Source organism: Electrophorus electricus, chromosome 1, assembly GCF_041902795.1.
Source record: "Electrophorus electricus isolate QZ-2024a chromosome 1, ASM4190279v1, whole genome shotgun sequence".
NCBI classification, from domain to species: Eukaryota; Metazoa; Chordata; class Actinopteri; order Gymnotiformes; family Gymnotidae; genus Electrophorus; species Electrophorus electricus.
The window spans coordinates 450,204-469,552 of record NC_137497.1 but is presented as its reverse complement, the minus strand read 5'-3'; the positions used below and the strand labels follow the sequence as shown (position 1 = coordinate 469,552).

Genomic DNA, 19,349 nt, shown 5'->3' with positions numbered 1-19,349 from the left:
ACGGTCCACATCCGAAGAGAAAAGAAAGAAGTCCTTACAATAAACTTCAGATGGAGCTTTGGATTCTCCATGTGCAGATCAGTGTCAGGCAGCCACGCCGATCGATACAGACACGTTAGTTTTATTGATTTATGTATTAACTCTGAAACGTACCATGTGGTGAATCCCCTCCCCGCCACCAGGCGGCACAAACCCTCCACGGGAACCTACGATGAACGGAAACACGGAGACACGAGTCAGTCCCCGGTAACGCTCGCCTGTCTCGTTCACTGAGTTCCGTACAACACTGCTAGCTGCCATATTTACTGTATTAGCATAAACAAGGGAAAGTGCACCGACATGCCCAGCAGGGTGTTTGTTTTGGAGCCAGACGAACCCGACTGTAGTCTCCTGCCGTTCATACAAGCGGACGGTCCGGCACGGTACCAGCTCCGTGTCCCGGGGCCCGTCTTAGACCTCACGCCCGTCCTGCCTGAACCGACACCAGTGGAGACGGCGGAGCCGAGCGCCCTGGTCCCGGTCCCGCTCCCGCGGCTGGAGCCCACCCTGCTTAACGGAGCGGAGGCGCTAGAGGTGCGGGATACGGTCCCGACAGGACAGCGGGGCGGTCAGACTGGACCGGAGAGTCATCAGACTTTATCCCGGGTGTGCAGGAGGAGTGTGAACACCACGGAGTGTGTGGAAGTGCCCACCTCTGAGCACGTCGCGGAAATAGTCGGCCGGCAGGGTACGTACCACACAGCCCCGCTTCTCTAACCGCCGTAGTTGTTTGGGCTGATCAGAATTACTCTGCAAAGGCACTTCCTGGATGTGTTGTGTAAGGTAAGTTGCAGATTTATAGCTGTCTTCGCTAAGCTGTGCTCTCTCTATCTCTGCAGGCTGTAAGATCAAGGCTCTCCGAGCAAAGACCAACACGTACATCAAAACACCTTCACGGGGGGAAGCGCCGGTGTTTGTGGTTACAGGGAGGAAGGAAGACGTTGCCATGGCAAAACGTGAAATTCTGTCGGCGGCCGAACACTTCTCTCTGATCCGGGCGTCACGGAGCAAAGCGTCCGCTCTGCCGCTCCCGCTCTGTGGTGCCCTCTCGCTGCCGGGGCAGACCACCATCCAGGTGCGTGTGCCCTACCCTGTGGTGGGGTTGGTGGTGGGGTCCAGAGGGTCCACCATTAAGAGGATCCAGGAGAAGACACACACCTACATCACGACCCCGGGCCGCGAGCAGGAGCCCGTGTTCGAGGTGAGCGGGATGGCGGAGGACGTGGAGAGGGCGCGGGATGAAATCAGGGCTCACATAGCCCTGCGGACCGTCGGTATGGACACCGACTGGCGTCACGACGACTTCCTTTACAACGGCACCGATGTTAGCCTGAACGATGATTTCCGCTGCAGCGGCACAGATATCGGCTTGGGGCCGGCCGGCCGGGAGCTGTGGCGGCTACCCCCTAGAGCCGATGTCAGCTCCAGCTCTAACTACCCCTGTGACATCACAGCACCGCAGAGAAACAGCACTCGTTACCATAACGACAGCGCCAGCTCTCTAGGCAGCACGTCCAGTGAGTCTTTCTGCAGCGGGGGGGTCGAGCTCAGTCCTGTGGCCGGAGCGGGGTGCAGGTTCTGGTTCAGTGATGTCCAGTTGCCCTTTGGCTCTGACGATTCCGGCAGCGTTGATGGTTTATCAGTGACAGCTGTGCCAGCCTGTCAGCAGCAGGCTTTGTGGGGCGGGGCCTGTCTGCCTGCCACAGCCCAGCTGCCCCCGCCCTGCGAAGACTTGCCCGTCAGCCGACTGCAGGTCACGTCACCTCCGCACCTCCCCGCCTTCTCCCGTTCTCCACACAGCGCCACACCGTAGCTGGAAAGAGAGTGACAACACTGCCCCCTCGCAGTCAAAACCTGCTTTTTTGAGTGACCCAGCCAAAGTGCTCTCTGTCTCTCACACAAACATGAACATACACAACCTATGCAGCTCTCTCAAACAGTCCTCTCTGGTGTAAGTCCACCACCAGAGGACATTTATTTGTACATTACAAATCTATTTTAATAATTTTTTGCAGATGTAACGTTAGCTGCTCTCTGACATTAGATCCCGCCCTCATGCCCCTTTAGACCCCGCCCCCTCACAGGGCACTGCCACAGTTGCAACTTAGCTGTAGGGCCGAAACAGTACCGTCATTTCTATATTGCCAACACGTAACTTGTCAAAGGTATGGTTATTTACTATTTTAAAAAGTTTTACCTGCATGGCACCCAAATTTCAATTCCTAAAGAATATCCAAAATCTTGTCCACTATTTTCTGAGTAGTGTGTGGTCCGAGGTTTGTCTGGAGGTGTAAATAATAAGGCAGTCCTCTGACAGACTGGTGTATTAACTGGGCAGACTGGGCTTTTCTTGCTGTGACTGTATTTAAAAGTGTAGAAGCACGTCTGTATATTAACTGATATAGTATAGAGGACTTTAAGATGGTGTTTGTTTAAAGTTATGTAAGCTACTACCCAACTGTGTCAAGAGTCAAACACGAGCTATTTAAATATCTATGAACCACACAATTAAACAATAGTGATATACATACAAACCAAGTTTACTAGTTGTTTACAGTCTCCATGGTTATATATTTAATTTTATTTTTGTAATGTATATATATATAAGTTGTATTATTGCGATTTAAAGTTAGCTATTTTTTTAATTGATTTGCATCCTGTGGGAGAAGCTTTCAAATACAAGAGAATTAGGATTTTATTTTTCTGATTACTTAATAAACAATGTTTTTACAGCTGATAATAAATGAGGAACTTTAAACGGAGGTTGTTGAAATTAGCGTTTTTCCGTGTGATGTGAGAATATACAGCAGTTCAATCACATTTATTTACACTTGAACACATTTTATTTCCAACACATTGCAGTGTTGTACTGCTAACATGTTTAGCTACAACAAACATCCCTATAAATGCAATATTATTGTATAGTGTGATAACTTTTACAAAATATAATCATCAAAATTTGATGTGTCCCCAACCTCACACAGGCTGGACACAGGGAGAGTCTCCTCTGGACACTAGGCTGGGGGGGACATTCTTAAGGAATGACAGACCCAGAAATGTCCAGAGCAGGCTGTCCTCCCTTCTTACACAAACAGTACATGTCACGTAACTATGTGCAGAATACAAATTCAGTATCTACTTCAGAAAATACATAATCTACAGTGGTGTATAAAGACAAGCTCTTCATTTTGAACTACTTATACACCCAGCCTGATGCCTTCAGTGTGACGTCAGAGGAGTTCTGTGGAACATCACCCTCTGCAGGCTACGGGAAGTCCTGCTAGTGTTTCAAGAGGCCAGTATTAGTGTTGAGAGTCCTGTTAGAATCTTTAGTCCCAGATTCCCATTCACAAGGGTTCCATTTCAGAGAAGTTCAGAGCTTTGTGAGTTTATTAGTATGGTTTCTCTTCAACAGACATTTCATTCTTCACATCAGACAAGGATTTGTTTCTGTGCTGTCATATTCCACGCTGAATCACAGTGATGAGTGCAAGATCGCCTCGATCCACGGCCTCTGTGTGTGTGTGTGTGTGTGAGGGGTTTTAACGTAAGGGTTAATATAACACCCCTCATACATAAACAGTTAACATAAGGCTTCAAATAAACTGTTTGTGTGTGGGTGAGAGAGAGAGAGAGAGAGAGAGAGGTTTTAACATAAGGGTTAATATATACTGTGAGAGGGGTTTTAGCACAAGGGTTAATATAATCTGTGTGTGAGAGGTTTTGACATAAGGGTTAATATAAACAAACGGGGGTTTTAACAAGGGTTAATATAAACTGTGAGGGGTTTTAGCATAAGGGTTAATATAAACTGTGAGGGGTTTTGACATAAGGGTTAATATAAACAGACAGAGGGGGGTTTTAACATAAGGGTTAATATAAACTGAGGGGTTTTAGCATAAGGGTTAATATAAACTGTGAGGGGTTTTAGCATAAGGGTTAATATAAACTGTGTGAGGGGGTTTTAGCATAAGGGTTAATATAAACTGTGAGGGGTTTTAGCATAAGGGTTAATATAAACTGTGAGGGGTTTTGACATAAGGGTTAATATAAACTGTGTGAGGGGGTTTTAACATAAGGGTTAATATAAACTGTGAGAGGGGTTTTAGCATAAGGGTTAATATAATCTGAGGGGTTTTGCCATAAGGGTTAATATAAACAGACAGAGGGGGGTTTTAACATAAGGGTTAATATAAACTGTGAGGGGTTTTAGCATAAGGGTTAATATAAACTGTGAGAGGGGTTTTAAAATAAGGGTTAATATAAACAGAGGGGTTTTGACATAAGGGTTAATATAAACTGTGAGAGGGGTTTTAGCATAAGGGTTAATATAAACAGAGAGGTGTTTTAACATAAGGGTTAATATAAACAGAGAGGTGTTTTAACATAAGGGTTAATATAAACAGAGAGGGGTTTTAGCATAAGGGTTAATATAAACAGAGAGGGGTTTTAAAATAAGGGTTAATATAAACAGACAGAGCGGGGGGTTTTAACATAAGGGTTAATATAAACTGTTTACATATGAGGGGTGTTAAAAGGGTTAATATAAACTGTGTGTGTATAAACTCCTTCAGAGTGGGATCCCAGGTCCTGTATTCCCTGCATCAGGTGCTGTTTAGAGCTCAGTAGTGTCAGCTATTCTTCACTCTTTATACAAACCTCAGAAATTAAGATGGCGGCACCTGCTTCCCTCAGTGAAGATGCATTTTGGCACATTTTAAAATGCGTTTCTGAGCATTTTGTGTGAAGTGCGGACCAATGCACCAAGAGAAATGTTGCAAAGGACATATGAAGGTGGGTGAGGCTGACAGTCAGCTGTGGGTGGGTCAATCCAGTGGTTGTGGGTCAGACTGTGGGCGGGTCATTCCAGTGGTAGTGGTTGTGGGTCAGATTGGGCGGGTCATTCCAGTGGTTGGTGATCAGACTGGGTAGGTCAGTCGAGCGGTTGTAGGTCAGACTGGCCAGGTCAGTTGAGTGGTTGGTGATCAGTTTGGGTGGGTCAGTCGAGCAGTTGGTGATCAGACTGGGCGGGTCAGTCGAGCGGTTGTGGGTCAGCTATCGGCATGGTGTGTAGGACCTCGTCCAGTAGCTGAAGGGCTCGGTGAAGGTGGATCTCGATCCAACATGGTGTCTCTTTAATGCTCTGGCGGGGATAGTCAGGGCCCCAGCCCTTCACAAAACTCATGCGCAGAATACACAATCGACGCAGGTCATCCACCCCGATACCAGCCGCAGCAGACAGACCTCACACACACACAGAAACTACAAGTTAGACCAGAATGTGTGATACAAATGCATGTTCACTTACTAATGACTGTGTGATATAAACAACATTAAGTCTCTGTGTGTGTGTGTGTGTGTGTGTAATATATATATATATATATTATATATATTATATATATATATATATATATATATGTATATACACACATACATATACATATATATATATATATATATATATATATATATATATATATATATATATATATATATATATGTATATACACACATACATATACATATATATATATATATATATATATATATATATATATATATATGTATATACACACATACATATACATATATACACACATATACATATACATATACATATATACACACACACTCACTGATAGATCCTGAATCAATAGGAGGAATAGCACCTGATGTGTGTGTGTGTGTTTGTGTTTACAGTCGTGGTCAAAAGTTGACATATTTTCAAAAAGTTTACTGCCTCGTTTTTTTTTCAGATCCTTTTGTCAGATGTTTATATGGTATAGTGAAGTACAATTATAAGCAGTTCATAAGTTTTTTTAAGCAAAGAATTAATACCTGTGTGTATACACCGACCAGTAGCTGGTGCTATCCTTCCTACTGATCCAGGACCTGTGGGTGTACAATCACTGATAGCTGGTGCTATCCCTCCTACTGATCCAGGACCTGTGCGTGTACACTCACTGATAGCTGGTGCTATCCCTCCTACTGATCCAGGACCTGTGCGTGTACACTCACTGATAGCTGGTGCTATCCCTCCTACTGATCCAGGACCTGTGCGTGTACACTCACTGATAGCTGGTGCTATCCCTCCTACTGATCCAGGACCTGTGCGTGTACACTCACTGATAGCTGGTGCTATCCCTCCTACTGATCCAGGACCTGTGCGTGTACACTCACTGATAGCTGGTGCTATCCCTCCTACTGATCCAGGACCTGGGATGTTTCCAGCCACTGCTGCTGCCTGAGCTGCTGCTGCTGCCTGAGCTGTAGCCGCCTGCTGTTGCATCTGCCGATGGCACTGCCTCAGGTCAAAGACCTACACACACACACACACACACACACACACACACACACACACACACACACACGTGTTACAGGTCAAAGGATTAGATGTTGTACTGATTGGGGGGTCAGGGGTTAGAAGCTACACTGATTGGGGGGTCAGGGGTTAGAGGTTGCCCTGACTGGGGGTCAGAGGTTAGAGGTTGCATTGATTTAGATACTAGGATTAGGACTACCGTGATGTAGGCACTGGAAAATGTCAGTTCTGCAAGTATGGACAATGCAATACCAAAACAAAACAAAACAAAAAAAAAACTAAAATAGTCACTTTACAGATATGAGTGGAATTACTGTGAGAAAAGGTTCTGAGCTGAGTTTAAAAGGCAGAGAGAGAGGGGTACAGGTGTAGGTAGAGTTCCAGAGAGAAGGTGTAGCAACACTACAGGACCAGCCACCCACCGTGGACAGTCTAAACCTTTCAGAAGTCTTTCAGTCAGGGTTTAGGCCTCATCATAGGACAGAGACAGCACTGATTAAAGTAGCTAATAACCTGTTGTTGGCTTCTGACCAGGGTTGTCTCTTTGCTTATATTGCTTGATCTGAGTGCAGCATTTGACACTATAGCTAATACATACATAATTTTACTATATAGACTCAAAAATGTTGCTGGGATTAGGGGAGTAATCCTTGTTTAAATCTTACCTAGCTGGTCACTACCAGTGTGTTAACATAAATGGAGACTTCTCAGCATACAACAATATTGGCTAGGGTGTCCCACAAGGGTCTGTTCTAGGGCCTTTGCTTTTTCTTTATGATACTCATCTATGTGTCTCGGCCAAACCAGAGGACATATCATCTTAATATTATTGGGGAATGCATAAAGGACATCAGACACTGGATGTTGAGGAACCTTCTCTCCCTTAATCCTGACAAAACAGGGGTGCTTCGATTAGGCCCAGAGACAGCCAGGTCCTCGCTCTCTAATTACTCTATGACCCTCAATGGTTTCCCCAATCACATCTTCTCTAACAGTTAAAGAGCTTGGAGCTATTATGGATCCCAGTTTCTCGTTCAAAGCTTATGCAAATAAACTTTCTAGGTCCGTCTTTCTTCACCTTAGGAAGACTTCAAAGATTAGGAACATGCTCTCATCACATGATGCAGAAAAGCTAGTCCATGCATTTATTTACATTTACCTGATGCTTTTATCCAAAATGACTTACTAGAACTGAGTACAACTTAAGGGTTAAGGGCCTTGCTCAGGGGCCCAACAATGGAAACCTGGCAGTGTTGGGGCTTGAACCAGCAACCTTCTGATTACAAGTCAAGTACCTTAACCACTGAGCTACCATCATTTAAAGATTGGACTACTTTAATGCTTTACTATCAGGCTGTACCATTAAGTTCCTAAACAAGCTCCAGCTAGTGCAAAACACAGCAGCCAGAGTTCTTACTAGAACTAGAACATTTGATCACTCCTATCTTAGCTACTTTATATTAGCTCCCAGTAAAATTTTGTATTGATTATAAAATACTTCTAATTACCTACAAAGCACTGAATGGTTTTGCCCCACTGGAGCTTAGAGATCTCCTAGTGCATTACGACCCACCACGTCTGCTTAGATCAAAAGGTTCAGCTCTTTATGGTACCAAGAATAAGAAAATCAACTGCAGAGGGCAGAGCCTTCTACCATAAAGCTCCCACACCATGGAATAACCTTCCAGTAAATGTTCAAAGTATTTAAGGCTAGGCTGAAAAGCTATCTGTACAGTCAGGGATTTTATTAACTACTTCCCATCTGAGGTAAAGCTGTAGATCTGGGGGTCCATGGTATTGGGATGTTATGATGCTGTCACTTCTCTTTTGTCTCTGAAGTTTGTTGACAGAGCGGTGCAGTGCTGATGTGCCCTCATGCCTGTGGTTCCTTCTGGCTCTTTCCTTTTAGCTGTGCTGCCATAGCTAGACCCTCCAGAATCCATCACTGCACATAATAGTTCCCTAATTTACACACCCTCATACCTGGACATGCTTAATCTAGTGTCTCTTTCTGCCGAGGTACACCTAGCCCTCATGTCAAGATGTTACTGAGCCTCAACATGTCTCAGCCGCCATGGCTACTCCTACCACCCCCTGATGTCCCCTGCTGTAGCGCACCACACATCCACCCCAGCCAACTGCTGTCTGTTGCCCTTGATGGACGTTCTCTTGTGGGATGGGTTTCGGTCAGGGGTTAGATTTTAGGTGTTTAGAATTACCTTGATGTAGGTGCTGCGTTTAGGGGTTAGGGTAACTTTGACATAGGCGCTGAGGTTAGGGTTTAGGGGTTTAAGGTTACCTTGATGTAGGTGCTGTGGTTAGGGGTTTAAGGTTACCTTGATGTAGGCGCTGGGGTAGATTTTATGAACAGCATCACCTGGAGCTCTTCCAGCTTCTCTGTCCAGATAGTAACTCTGGACAAACACTGCATGGTCGCTAAGGCAACGTACCCAAACGTCTCCTTCACCCTTACACTCCAACTGCACTCCCTTTCCAATGTGCAACCTATAGAGAGAGAAAATGTGTGTGAGAGAGAGCGAGAACATGGGTGCGATAGAGAGAGAAAGAGAATGTGTGTGTGCGGGAATGAGAATGTGTGTGCGAGAGAGGGAGGAGTGTGAGTCCTTCTGATCTCCAGCCTTCTTAGTATTCCTTCCTGAGTGCCTATTTAATGGGCAATACTGTATTTAACTTCATAGTGCCGTGACTGTCTCCTGCTGTCCTTTATGAACACTAATAACTTCTCATAGTGCTCTAACTGTCTCCTACTGTACTGTCTACATCAGAGTGAGACTGAACAGTGAAGAGTACCAATGCAAAAAGACCTTGAACCTCCTCTATAAAAGACAATTTAAAACTCCAAATTACAAACTGGCACAGAAAAATCAAGTAAATATAACAACCACTGGCAAAATATGGGAAATGCATGAAAATAACATTTTGATAAACTGCAAGTAAAATTTAAAGATGCTACAAAATTCCCTGAGATTCCATAACTTGACCTACAAAACTATTTTAAAAAAGGATCAAATCCAGACTTTCCATGTCTGGAATTTTGAAATTCCAAGATATTCCAAAATTCTGTGACCAGTGGGAACTCTGAAATGGGAGTGTTTGGGATAGATTGGCATGCCTGGCCCTTTCGATAGCCTCGGTGCGGTGCACATTGCTCAGCTGGCCCAGGCAGAAGCGATCGCCACCAGAAGGGTCCACATAGCCATCCACCGTCACCACGGGGCACGAAGACGGAACCTTAAACGTCTCCCCGACCTGCACATCCATCTCAAAATACGCAATGGAGCACCAGTAATCTGGCGCTGGGAGAGACAGAGAGAGCGAGCGCTAGAGAGAGCGGGACAGTGTGTATAATAATTTCATTATTATATTCATTGATTTTACACACAACACTGACTTCTATAAGCAGAAGGAAACATACACAGAGATCACAAATAAAAATTTTAAAACATCTGTGAGTCTAGGTCTTACAGAGCCAATCTGTGTTTAGGTGTTAGATTATACAAAGCCCAACTATTACTACAGACTAAACCCATAAGTGTGTTTGTGTGTGTGTGTGTGTGTGTGTGTGTGTGTGTGGGTGTGTGTGTCACCTGGGTGGGTAGATATCGGGGGCTGGAATACAAGGTCATTATGCACAGGCCCTGAGCAGAAAGGAGAAAAATCACCTTCACTGTAAAAAAATGCTGTTCTGGAATATTGGAATGGTCTGGAATTTTGGAATGTTCAAGAATGTTCCCTTGGCAGGGTGATGAGTAGAAGTGCCACAACATAAAGGAAATAGGAATACTGCAGTTTCAATTCCTCATTTCCTACTTATAAGAATTAATAATGTAAATTAAAAAAAAACTATATAACCCACAAAAGTTAAGCTGTGAATTATTTGGGTGACTGTATGTATGTCTGCATCTGCAAATGCGTAGTTTGTGTGTGTCTTGATGACTGTACATCACTGTATATGAGTGGAGACGGCTACACTGTCACCCTCCAGTGGCCAGCCTGAACATTGCTTGTTTGTGTTCGTCTTGTGGCATTGACTGGAAAAAAACTACCAAATTAAATTGTTAGTATAGCTAATGCTACTGTACCACTGCTGTCAGTCAGTACTCTAGTACTGTGAAGCTTCAGTTCGCGCGCGCGTGTATGTGTGTGAGTGAGAGAGACACTCACAGTACTGGGGAGGGTGGTGGTGCAAGTGGCCGTTCTGATGAGGCAGGTTGGGAGGGAAACCACTCCCTCTTGACCAAGAGCCACCGGCTGCTATGGGAGACAAATAGCCTATCAGCACAAAGTATCTGATCATGTGATGGGAGAATTACAGAAATTCCCTATTAATGTTCGCTTTTTTCTTTAGGTAACACAATCTTGTTGTCGCCATTGTGCACATTTGTATAGGCCATGAGAAAAAGCTGTACAATCACATTTTAATTTAAAAACAGAATGTGGGGTAACAGCTATGAGGGGAGGAGACAGTGTAGAGTGTGAGGGGGGAACAGCTGTGTGTGGGGACAGAGAGAGAGAGTAGAATATGGGGGGGGGGGAACAGCTGTGTGTGGGGACAGAGAGAGAGAGAGTAGAATATGGGGGGGGGGAACAGCTGTGTGTGGGGACAGAGAGAGAGTAGAATATGGGGGGGGGAACAGCTGTGTGGAGAGAGAGAGAGAGAGAGAGTAGAATATGGGGGGGGGAACAGCTGTGTGTGGAGAATTCTTTCTAAACATCCTGTACTCATTCTAACATCTTTACAACCCACATCCCAAACCACTGTGTGCGAGTGGTTAATATGTTAGCATACAACACCAGAAACATTGAACCCCTTTAACCTCAACCCATGACTATATGTTTCTTACTGGCTGCTCCAGCAGCTAAACTAGGAAAGGCAGAGCTGGAGGCAGAGCTCGTCGCATCAGGTGGAGGCAGGAGGGCAGGGCTGCTGAAGGTGTCAGGCAGGGCCGGGCGGGTAGAGGTGGGCGGCGCTGGATGAGACGAGGCGGGCTGATGCTGGATGGTCTGTATGCTGTGAGACCCATCAGCACTGGAGTGAGATGTCTGTCCTTCAAACTCCTCCTTCACCAACAGACCTGCACTGGGCCCTAGACACATGCACGGGGACACATTTACATTTATGGCATTTAGCTGACACTTTTATCCAAAGCGACTTACAATTATGACAGTACAACTTCAGCAACTGAGGGTTAAGGGCCTTGTTCAGGGGCCCAACAGTGGCAGCTTGGCAGTGGTGGGATTTGAACCAGCAACCATCTGATTACAAGTCAAGTACCTTAAGGCGGGCAAACATACTCACATACAAATTGATTCTTTGAGCTGTAATATACACATAAAAGCTTTAAAAAACAAACAAAACAAAAATAAAACCCACAATCACACCTCACCTGCACCACTCAGAGTCAGTCCAGACAGGTCTGAGAGACAGAGACACAGTGAGCGTAAGCAAACAGTCACGTTAACATAATTATAAACAGAAACATGGCAATAAATATTCACTTAAGTGTTTAGCATTGCGGTTACACAGTAACCAAACACCAGCTGAGGCACAGAGAGACAGCAGTGCAGGAGTGTCTGTCTCCTCCAGCTCACCTGAAACAGGTAACTACCCTCACTGAGCTACACCAGGAGTAATACAGCACACTGGAGAAAAAGGTCATGATGGAAAAATCTAGTGTGAGTGCGTGGTTGTGTGCGTGCGTGCACATGTGTATGGGTTGGGAATACTGACCAATGCCCGGCGATGCCACCCTCTCATAGTGGTAGGGGTTCACACACACACTGTCACACTTGAGGTCGAAGGCAAACTGGCAGTATTTAACATGTTTAAGCTCATTCTTATGCAGATCTGGCCATCTCCACAGACGAGCATAGATCACATGTGGAAACCCCTTCCGCCCGGCCACCTGAACAGAACAAGAACATTATCAGCACACCCAGACAGAGGGACAGATCAACAGGGGCTTTTTGAGTGAACACACAGACTCATCAAACCTGCCAGTGAGCTGGTCTGGGATCAGTGAGTTTCACAAAGATATGAGCATTATACACACTCTCTTCCTAGCTGTTTCATGAACATAATTGTAAATATTATTGTTTATCAGTAACACATTATATGTGAGGTGTATGGGGGACAGTCACACCACCCAACCTAACACATTATATGAGTAGTGTGTGGGGGACATCAGTCACACCACCCAACCTAAAACATCAGCACACTTAATACACTAAACTCAAACTATTGATGTATATAGAGGCAACAGATAGAGATTCACAACCAATCTTAGACCAACCAATCTCACACCACCTTCTCTAGCCATTCTCTCTCTCATGTGTCATCATACTGCCATCCAGTCACATATTGGAAAGGTCAAGACGTTCTACGACAGTTTTGCATAAAGTGTTCAGTGTGTTATGTGGCCGCGTTCCTGTGTTCAGTGCGGTATGCTGCACCAGCTGCGCTTTGTCCTACCTGCAGGCGTCCATCCAGGGTACGCTGGATGGTGACACACTTGCTGGGATGTGCTCCGTTTGTCGTTACGGCAGTGATCAGGGAGTCCAGTTCATCCTTCTTCTCTTTCAGCTTCTTCACCAGACTCTCGATGGCACGTTTGGAGAAGGACTCACTCTCCCCACCCTGTCTGTGGCACATGAGACTGTGCACTATGCTCAGACAGGCATCATTACTGGTGGGAGTGCTGGACACAGACATACTTCCCAGCAAGTCTGCCTACAGATGGGCTCAGGGAGATGCCACTATTCCAGTTCTTGCTCAGTATGGTACAGAGGATCTCTATGCACTGGGTGAGTTGAGTGTGTGTGTGTACTCTCTGTGATGCAGTATACAGCCCCTCCTACACAAATGCCTTCAGGTTCCAGGTCCCTTTGCCACAAACACTGAGAACACAAAAACACACAAATACCACCAAATCAAGCACAGTTTTGCTGTACATGCATAAAGAAAGCAGCGCCACTTTCATTCATAACAGCTGGGCTCGGACAACACTAACATCCAACACCAGACCAACCCACAACTGCCAAAATTATGCTTTGACAAGAGACGAGAAAGCACACAGCACGTGTGCAAGGTTCTTTTTCCCAGTAGTTTGACTTGCTGTATAATCGTGACAATAAACGCAATAAATAATAAATGCCGATTAGAATAAACTTCAAGTCATAGTTGAATATTGATGGAAGACTGTAGCTAGCGTTAGCTAACCTAGCTAAACTGAGTCAAGTAAACGTTCGTTCACGGGCGTGAATAAAAAATGCAGTGATACGGTTCAGCCAAGTAAAATTCCCGTTGTTTTATACGACAGTGGTCTGAAACATTCTTGTGAGTAGGTTGGATTGATATTTCTCCTGACTAATGTTTATAATTCCCAAATAGCGACCCTGGCTATCTGCACAATTATTAGCCTGATATGCTAAACACAAAGACCAAGTTACCAGCCCTTTAGGTAGCCAGCTAACGCAGCTACTTCATAACCCAAATTAATACCGATAAACGTTTAATTAGTCAAATGTGACTACAAGAAATGTGAATAAAACATACCGTACAGTGTGTTAATAATTATAGTATACAGCCAGGTACGTGGGTAGCTAGCTAGTTGACTATTTCGGCAATGTTGTGAGATCGCTAGCTAAACTAAGCTAAGCTAACTAGCTAACCCATCTCCGACTGTATCGGCTAATGAACTGAAACTACAGGACACTTCACTGACAATCTAGTTCGACTAACAATATCTGAACATTTTTAACATTCGTATAAACGAGTCCGTGATGCTTACCATTCATAAATACACGGACGACCTTTAGCTATAAATCTGGCATCGCTCAAGAGTTGAAGTCGATGTGTTCAGACGCCCCCAGTGCAGCCCAGTAACCGCTTCAGTATGGCGAAAACCAGGAGTCCGGTACCGAATACAGAAATACGATATAAACCAAACCAGGAGTCCGGTACCAAACACAGAAGTAGGATATAAACCAAACCAGGAGTCCGGTACCAAACACAGAAGTAGGATATAAACCAAACCAGGAGTCCGGTACCGAATACAGAAATACGATGTAAACCAAACCAGGAGTCCGGTACCAAACACAGAAATACGATATAAACCAAACCAGGAGTCTGGTACCAAACACAGAAGTAGGATATAAACCAAACCAGGAGTCCGGTACCAAACACAGAAAGTAGGATATAAACCAAGGATTTACAGAGACCGTTTTAGACTTCAACTGTAAAATGAAAATTGTCCCTTTTCACGCGTACTTACTGGGTTAATAGGAATCTGGCACACACACACACACACAATTTTATATTTAAATTATATTTTACATTTACAGCATTTAACTGACACTTTTATCCAAAAACGGCTTGCTAAACATGCATACACAGTGCATACATACTCCTGACAACGTCTGGTGATATTCCTGATGAGACAACCGTTGGTGTCCAGGGGAATCTCCTCCCAGACCTGGATCATGGGATCCTAACTTGGGAATGCCAGTCAAGCTGCACGGTGCTGTGAGTACAGGTCCCATTACAGGAACGCTGGACAACCCTCATGGAGTCTGTTTCTGACTGTGGTCACACCAGTAGCCAACTGGAGCTCATGTTTTAGGGCTCTTGCAGTCCTTCTCCTGTTCCTCCTCAAAGGAGCAGTTACTAGACCTGCTGCTGGGTTGATGTGACCTCTCTCACTGTGACCCCTCATACAGTGACCTCTCTCACTGTGACCCCTCATACAGTGACCTCTCTCTCACTGTGACCCCTCTCTCACTGTGACCCCTCACAGTGACCTCTCACTCACTGTGACCCCTCATACAGTGACCGCTCACTGTGACCCCTCATACAGTGACCTCTCACTGTGACCCCTCATACAGTGACCTCTCACTGTGACCCCTTACTGTGACCTCTCACTCACTGTGACCCCTCTTACTGTGACCTCTCACTCACTGTGACCCCTCATAGTGACCTCTCTCACTGTGACCCCTCATAGTGACCTCTCACTCACTGTGACCCCTTACTGTGACCTCTCACTCACTGTGACCCCTCTTACTGTGACCTCTCACTCACTGTTACCCTTCACCGAATGTGACCTTATTGTGACCTCTCACTGTGACTTCTCAATCACTGTTACCCCTCACCCTCAGTCTTCAGTGCTAACACGCTTCTTGTGATATCCATCTCCTGTTTATCCTCGACAAGAACACCAGAGCCAACAGTAGCATAGCACGGATGATGCAGAGAATTTACATCAAAATACATTTCAAAAATAAGTATTGGAAAAACAATATTTAATATTTTGCTGTATTAAAAAATTGTGTCTTTGAGTTAAAAAATAACACACACGCACACACAGTGTTAACCAGTTTTTCCAGGGTGACGTTCCCTGAGGGGTACAGGTACAGTGAGGAAATCCTCAGCCAGAATGACACGTGTGCTTGAGCCCTGCAGAGACAGTTCCGCCTGCACCTTCAGCTGGCTGACATGGGCTCCTCCAGCCTCCTGCCGTTCCGCCGCCGTTCCTCCTCCAGCCTCCTGCCGTTCCGCCGCCGTTCCTCCTCCAGCCTCCTGCCGTTCCGCCGCCGTTCCTCCTCCACCCTCATGCCGTTCCGCCGCCGTTCCTCCTCCACCTTCCTGCCGTTCACCTGCTGGTCTGTAGCGCTGGCTGAAGTGATGCAGCACCAGTGTGTGAGCTCCACAGGTAAGCGCCACTGCTGCTGCCATGCTGGGAGTGCTGTGGCCATGTTCTACTGCCCTCTCCTGCTGCCCATCCTCCAGTGTGGCCTCGTGCACCAGCACATCTGCCCCCTCACACGCTCTCCTGCCCCCACTGCCCACCAGTGCACTGCAGTCCCCGAACACACACACCTTCCTGCCATGCACCGCCGGCCCCAGCACCTCTGCTGGATGCAGCATGCGACCACTGTCCAGGGTGATGCTGTGTCCACTCTTCAGACGTCCATACAGGGGTCCCGGGTTCACCCCTGCAGCACAGAGCACCAGGATTATCACACCAATCAGGACACAGCTTTGATATTTTAACCAAAGAGCACAGAGCTTTAACCTGGTACTGTTACCTAGCTGTTTCAGTAACTCGACATTCAGACGGCCTGGCCTGTCTCTCTCCTGCACTGCAAACCCAAATGAAGGCACTCTGTGGTAGAGCCTGAATGCCTGCACCAGAAACTTCTGGTCATCTATGAGGGTGTAGCAGTCAGAGTCTGGGTCCAGGTGCACAGTCTTGCCAGGCTGCTCCTGTGGGTGGCGCTGTGGGCTGCAGGTGATCAACGCAGCATCGAGACGTCCAGTGCAGGGACTCTGGTCGCTGCTTGGCTCCAGCTCATGAACAGCATACGAGAGCTGCAGCTCGGCGCTGGAGATCTGCAAAGCTACGCGCAGGAAGTGTCTCAGGCCCTGTGGTCCAAATATCTCTATATACGCCCCCTGCTGGCCAGGTTGGGCAGAACAGCTCAGGCTCAGTGTGCACAGTAACCCTGGCAGACCAAAGAAGTGATCACCATGGAGATGAGATATAAAAATTTTGGTGATCTTACCTGGGAAGAAAAAATTGGTTCCGTTATATTTTTCCATTACACAAGAAAATCTCACCCCTCATTAAATATTTAAGTTGTATTAATTAACCAAAATTATTTACATTTGTTGGATCACGTGATTCATCATAACTCCCACAGAATAACACTAATACTCATTTGAGGTTTGAGTTATTCACAAAATTAGACATTGTGATTGAACATTATATGATACTGTTTCTGCTGCAGTAGCCAATATTGTAATGATGCAGCCTGAGCTCACATAGGTTAACACAGGGTTAACACACAGGTTAACCCCAACCCTAGCTCACATAGGTTAACACAGGGTTAACACACAGGTTAACCATAACCCTAGCTCACATAGGTTAACACACAGGTTAACCCTAACTCTTGCTCACATAGGTTAACACAGGGTTAACACACAGGTTATCCCTAACCCACATAGGTTAATACAGGGTTAACACAGAGGTTAACACTAACCCTAGCTCACTTAGGTTAACACAGGGTTAACAAACAGGTTAACCCTAAAAGATTTGGTAAAATGAGTAAGGCACAGGAATGTGGTGACAGGTAAGTATCTTTTATGACACAGCCTCAGAATACATTACATAGTTTTGTATATTAGCTAACTGGCATTGTGTACGTGGATGTAACTGAACTAGATAGGTAGCTATCAGATGTATTATCTGGTATATTAGCTGGTGTTGGGGTCAGAGGGAGTGGCCGCCTTTCTATAAATGGTCCTAGTTACACATGTAGTTACCTAGTAGCTCTTTGATTTGGTTCAGCTAGGGAAGTGAGGTAATGAAAAAAAAGACATGATCTCTACACTAGGTACAGGATGGTAAAGAAAAACAACCTTAATTAAGATGAATTCATTTTTAAAAAGAAGTCTTCTCTTGGAATGTAGTGGTAAAGGGTTCCAACTGGTGTGGGTGTTGAATGTCAGTTTGCATATGTTAACTAATGTATGATCTGGATGTAATGGTGGCGAATGCAAACATTAACATGTAAAAGTGTATGCCATATAAAAGAAGTGTATAATCAATTCTGACAAATGTATAGAAATTCTTTGTGTGATTGTTAGGTTTTTAGGAACGACAGAAAAACCAGAAATTTTCTCTAGTGAGGGCAGCTCAGTGGTTAAGATACTTGGCTTGCAATTAGAAGGTTGCGAGTTTAAGTCCCACCACTGCCAAGTTGCCACTGTTGGCCCTTAACCCTCAAGTTGTACTCAGTCAGAATTATAAATTGCTTTGATAAAAGTGCCAGTAAATTTGAAATGGTCTACTACAGCATGCCACTCTCAAACAGGGGTCAGGTTCAGGTTAGTCTTGTCTGATCAAACCCCTAATGACCATGTTAAATCTGAGCCTATAGATTAAGAGATCTGGATTAAGTGGCCTTAATTTGTGATTGCCCAACCTACACGGCTAAACCAATGACATATTTACACAGGCTCTGTACTCATGGATTACACAACAGGAAAATGAACATGCGGGTAGAGCGATAGCAAAACAGCTAATATGTCAAAAGGATTTTGTGAAAACTTATTAAATCCTGTAGTACAGGTCATGTAATAAAAAGAGCTCAATAATGGATGTTGATTATTTCATAAAAATATGGAGGGGAAGGTTATATGACACTGGGATCTGCCAGTTAAATTAGTTTTAAAAAAACGAGTTTCCTGTTTACTAGGCCTACACATACACATCAAACCACACTACACGAACACATTTTTGAAGTTACTGTGATGATGACACTGATTAATGAGCACAAGGTGAATCAAATTTGACTTCAATTTCAAGCCGTTTCCGTTCAGGTTTAAATATTCACGCGGAGTAGGTGCGCCGCGCAGGCTCGATAACAGCGAGCAACAACTGCTCAGTAACGTCGGTCATAAACAGTGCAACCTGGGATGAGATATTGGGACAGAAAAATCCGCCTACAGATTAATTTATCAAAATAATATTTCAACGTAAAGTAATCGGAATGCAAAAAAAAGGCCACGCAAATCAGTAAACCGGTTGCAGGAAGTAGTTTCCTTCTCCGGTGTAAGGTTAAGCAGGCTCACTCGCTTTTCTGGGACTCCTCATTAGCTGGGTTTGTGTGCCCTCTCCGCAGTCGAAGAGCCAGCAGTCGCCCTCCGTCCTCAGCACCAGCGCCGAAGCTCCGCGATGGGGAGACGGATACGCGGACCCGGTTCCGAGGAAAGTTAGATCCATCGACATTGTAGGCCAGGCCACCGCTTAGCGGGAAGGCGCGTAGCGACCCGAGCACAGCCCTTCCCAACAGCACGCCGGCTCGGCTGCTCACGCTGAGGACACGTGGGCGTCCTTTAGCCAGGGCGGAAACGCGTGTGGGCCGCGCGTCGTTCCGAGTCGTGTTTGTGTTGGTGAATATGTGTGGT

General features: G+C 45.4%; 3 protein-coding genes across 9 annotated transcripts; 1 reads left to right on the top strand and 2 right to left on the bottom strand.

The window, feature by feature from the left end:
• The first annotated feature begins 205 nt into the window (after window positions 1–205).
• mex3c (mex-3 RNA binding family member C) lies at window positions 206–2,801 on the top strand. Its single transcript, XM_026996094.3, has 2 exons — window positions 206–727; window positions 879–2,801. The coding sequence occupies exons 1-2, from the start codon at window positions 340–342 to the stop codon at window positions 1,850–1,852; spliced, it is 1,362 nt and encodes a 453-aa protein (XP_026851895.2). The 5' UTR covers window positions 206–339; the 3' UTR covers window positions 1,853–2,801.
• Window positions 2,802–4,376: 1,575 nt separating this feature from the next.
• smad4b (SMAD family member 4b) lies at window positions 4,377–15,526 on the bottom strand. Of its 6 annotated transcripts, none has more exons than XM_081702945.1 (12): window positions 15,242–15,526; window positions 14,173–15,136; window positions 12,855–13,279; window positions 12,114–12,288; window positions 11,770–11,799; window positions 11,227–11,469; window positions 10,547–10,636; window positions 9,970–10,020; window positions 9,495–9,678; window positions 8,698–8,866; window positions 5,950–6,358; window positions 4,377–5,283 (listed from the first exon to the last, which is right to left on the bottom strand). In XM_081702945.1, exons 3-12 carry the CDS (start codon window positions 13,092–13,094, stop codon window positions 5,072–5,074), a joined length of 1,803 nt encoding a protein of 600 aa, XP_081559071.1. In that variant the 5' UTR covers window positions 13,095–13,279; window positions 14,173–15,136; window positions 15,242–15,526; the 3' UTR covers window positions 4,377–5,071. The 6 variants fall into 6 exon arrangements, with proteins under 6 accessions (XP_081559071.1, XP_081559080.1, XP_081559241.1 ...); XM_081702954.1 differs by lacking the exon at window positions 15,242–15,526 and having other exon boundaries at window positions 14,173–14,270; window positions 14,656–14,673; XM_081703115.1 differs by having other exon boundaries at window positions 6,220–6,358; window positions 14,173–15,526.
• A 136-nt stretch (window positions 15,527–15,662) lies between these two features.
• On the bottom strand, window positions 15,663–19,281 carry elac1 (elaC ribonuclease Z 1). 2 transcript variants are annotated; one of them, XM_081703566.1, is made up of 3 exons: window positions 19,014–19,281; window positions 16,466–16,777; window positions 15,663–16,372 (listed from the first exon to the last, which is right to left on the bottom strand). In XM_081703566.1, the coding sequence occupies exons 1-3, from the start codon at window positions 19,168–19,170 to the stop codon at window positions 15,747–15,749; spliced, it is 1,095 nt and encodes a 364-aa protein (XP_081559692.1). In that variant the 5' UTR covers window positions 19,171–19,281; the 3' UTR covers window positions 15,663–15,746. The 2 variants fall into 2 exon arrangements, with proteins under 2 accessions (XP_081559692.1, XP_081559645.1); XM_081703519.1 differs by having other exon boundaries at window positions 16,466–16,942; window positions 19,014–19,277.
• Between the last annotated feature and the right edge of the window lie 68 nt (window positions 19,282–19,349).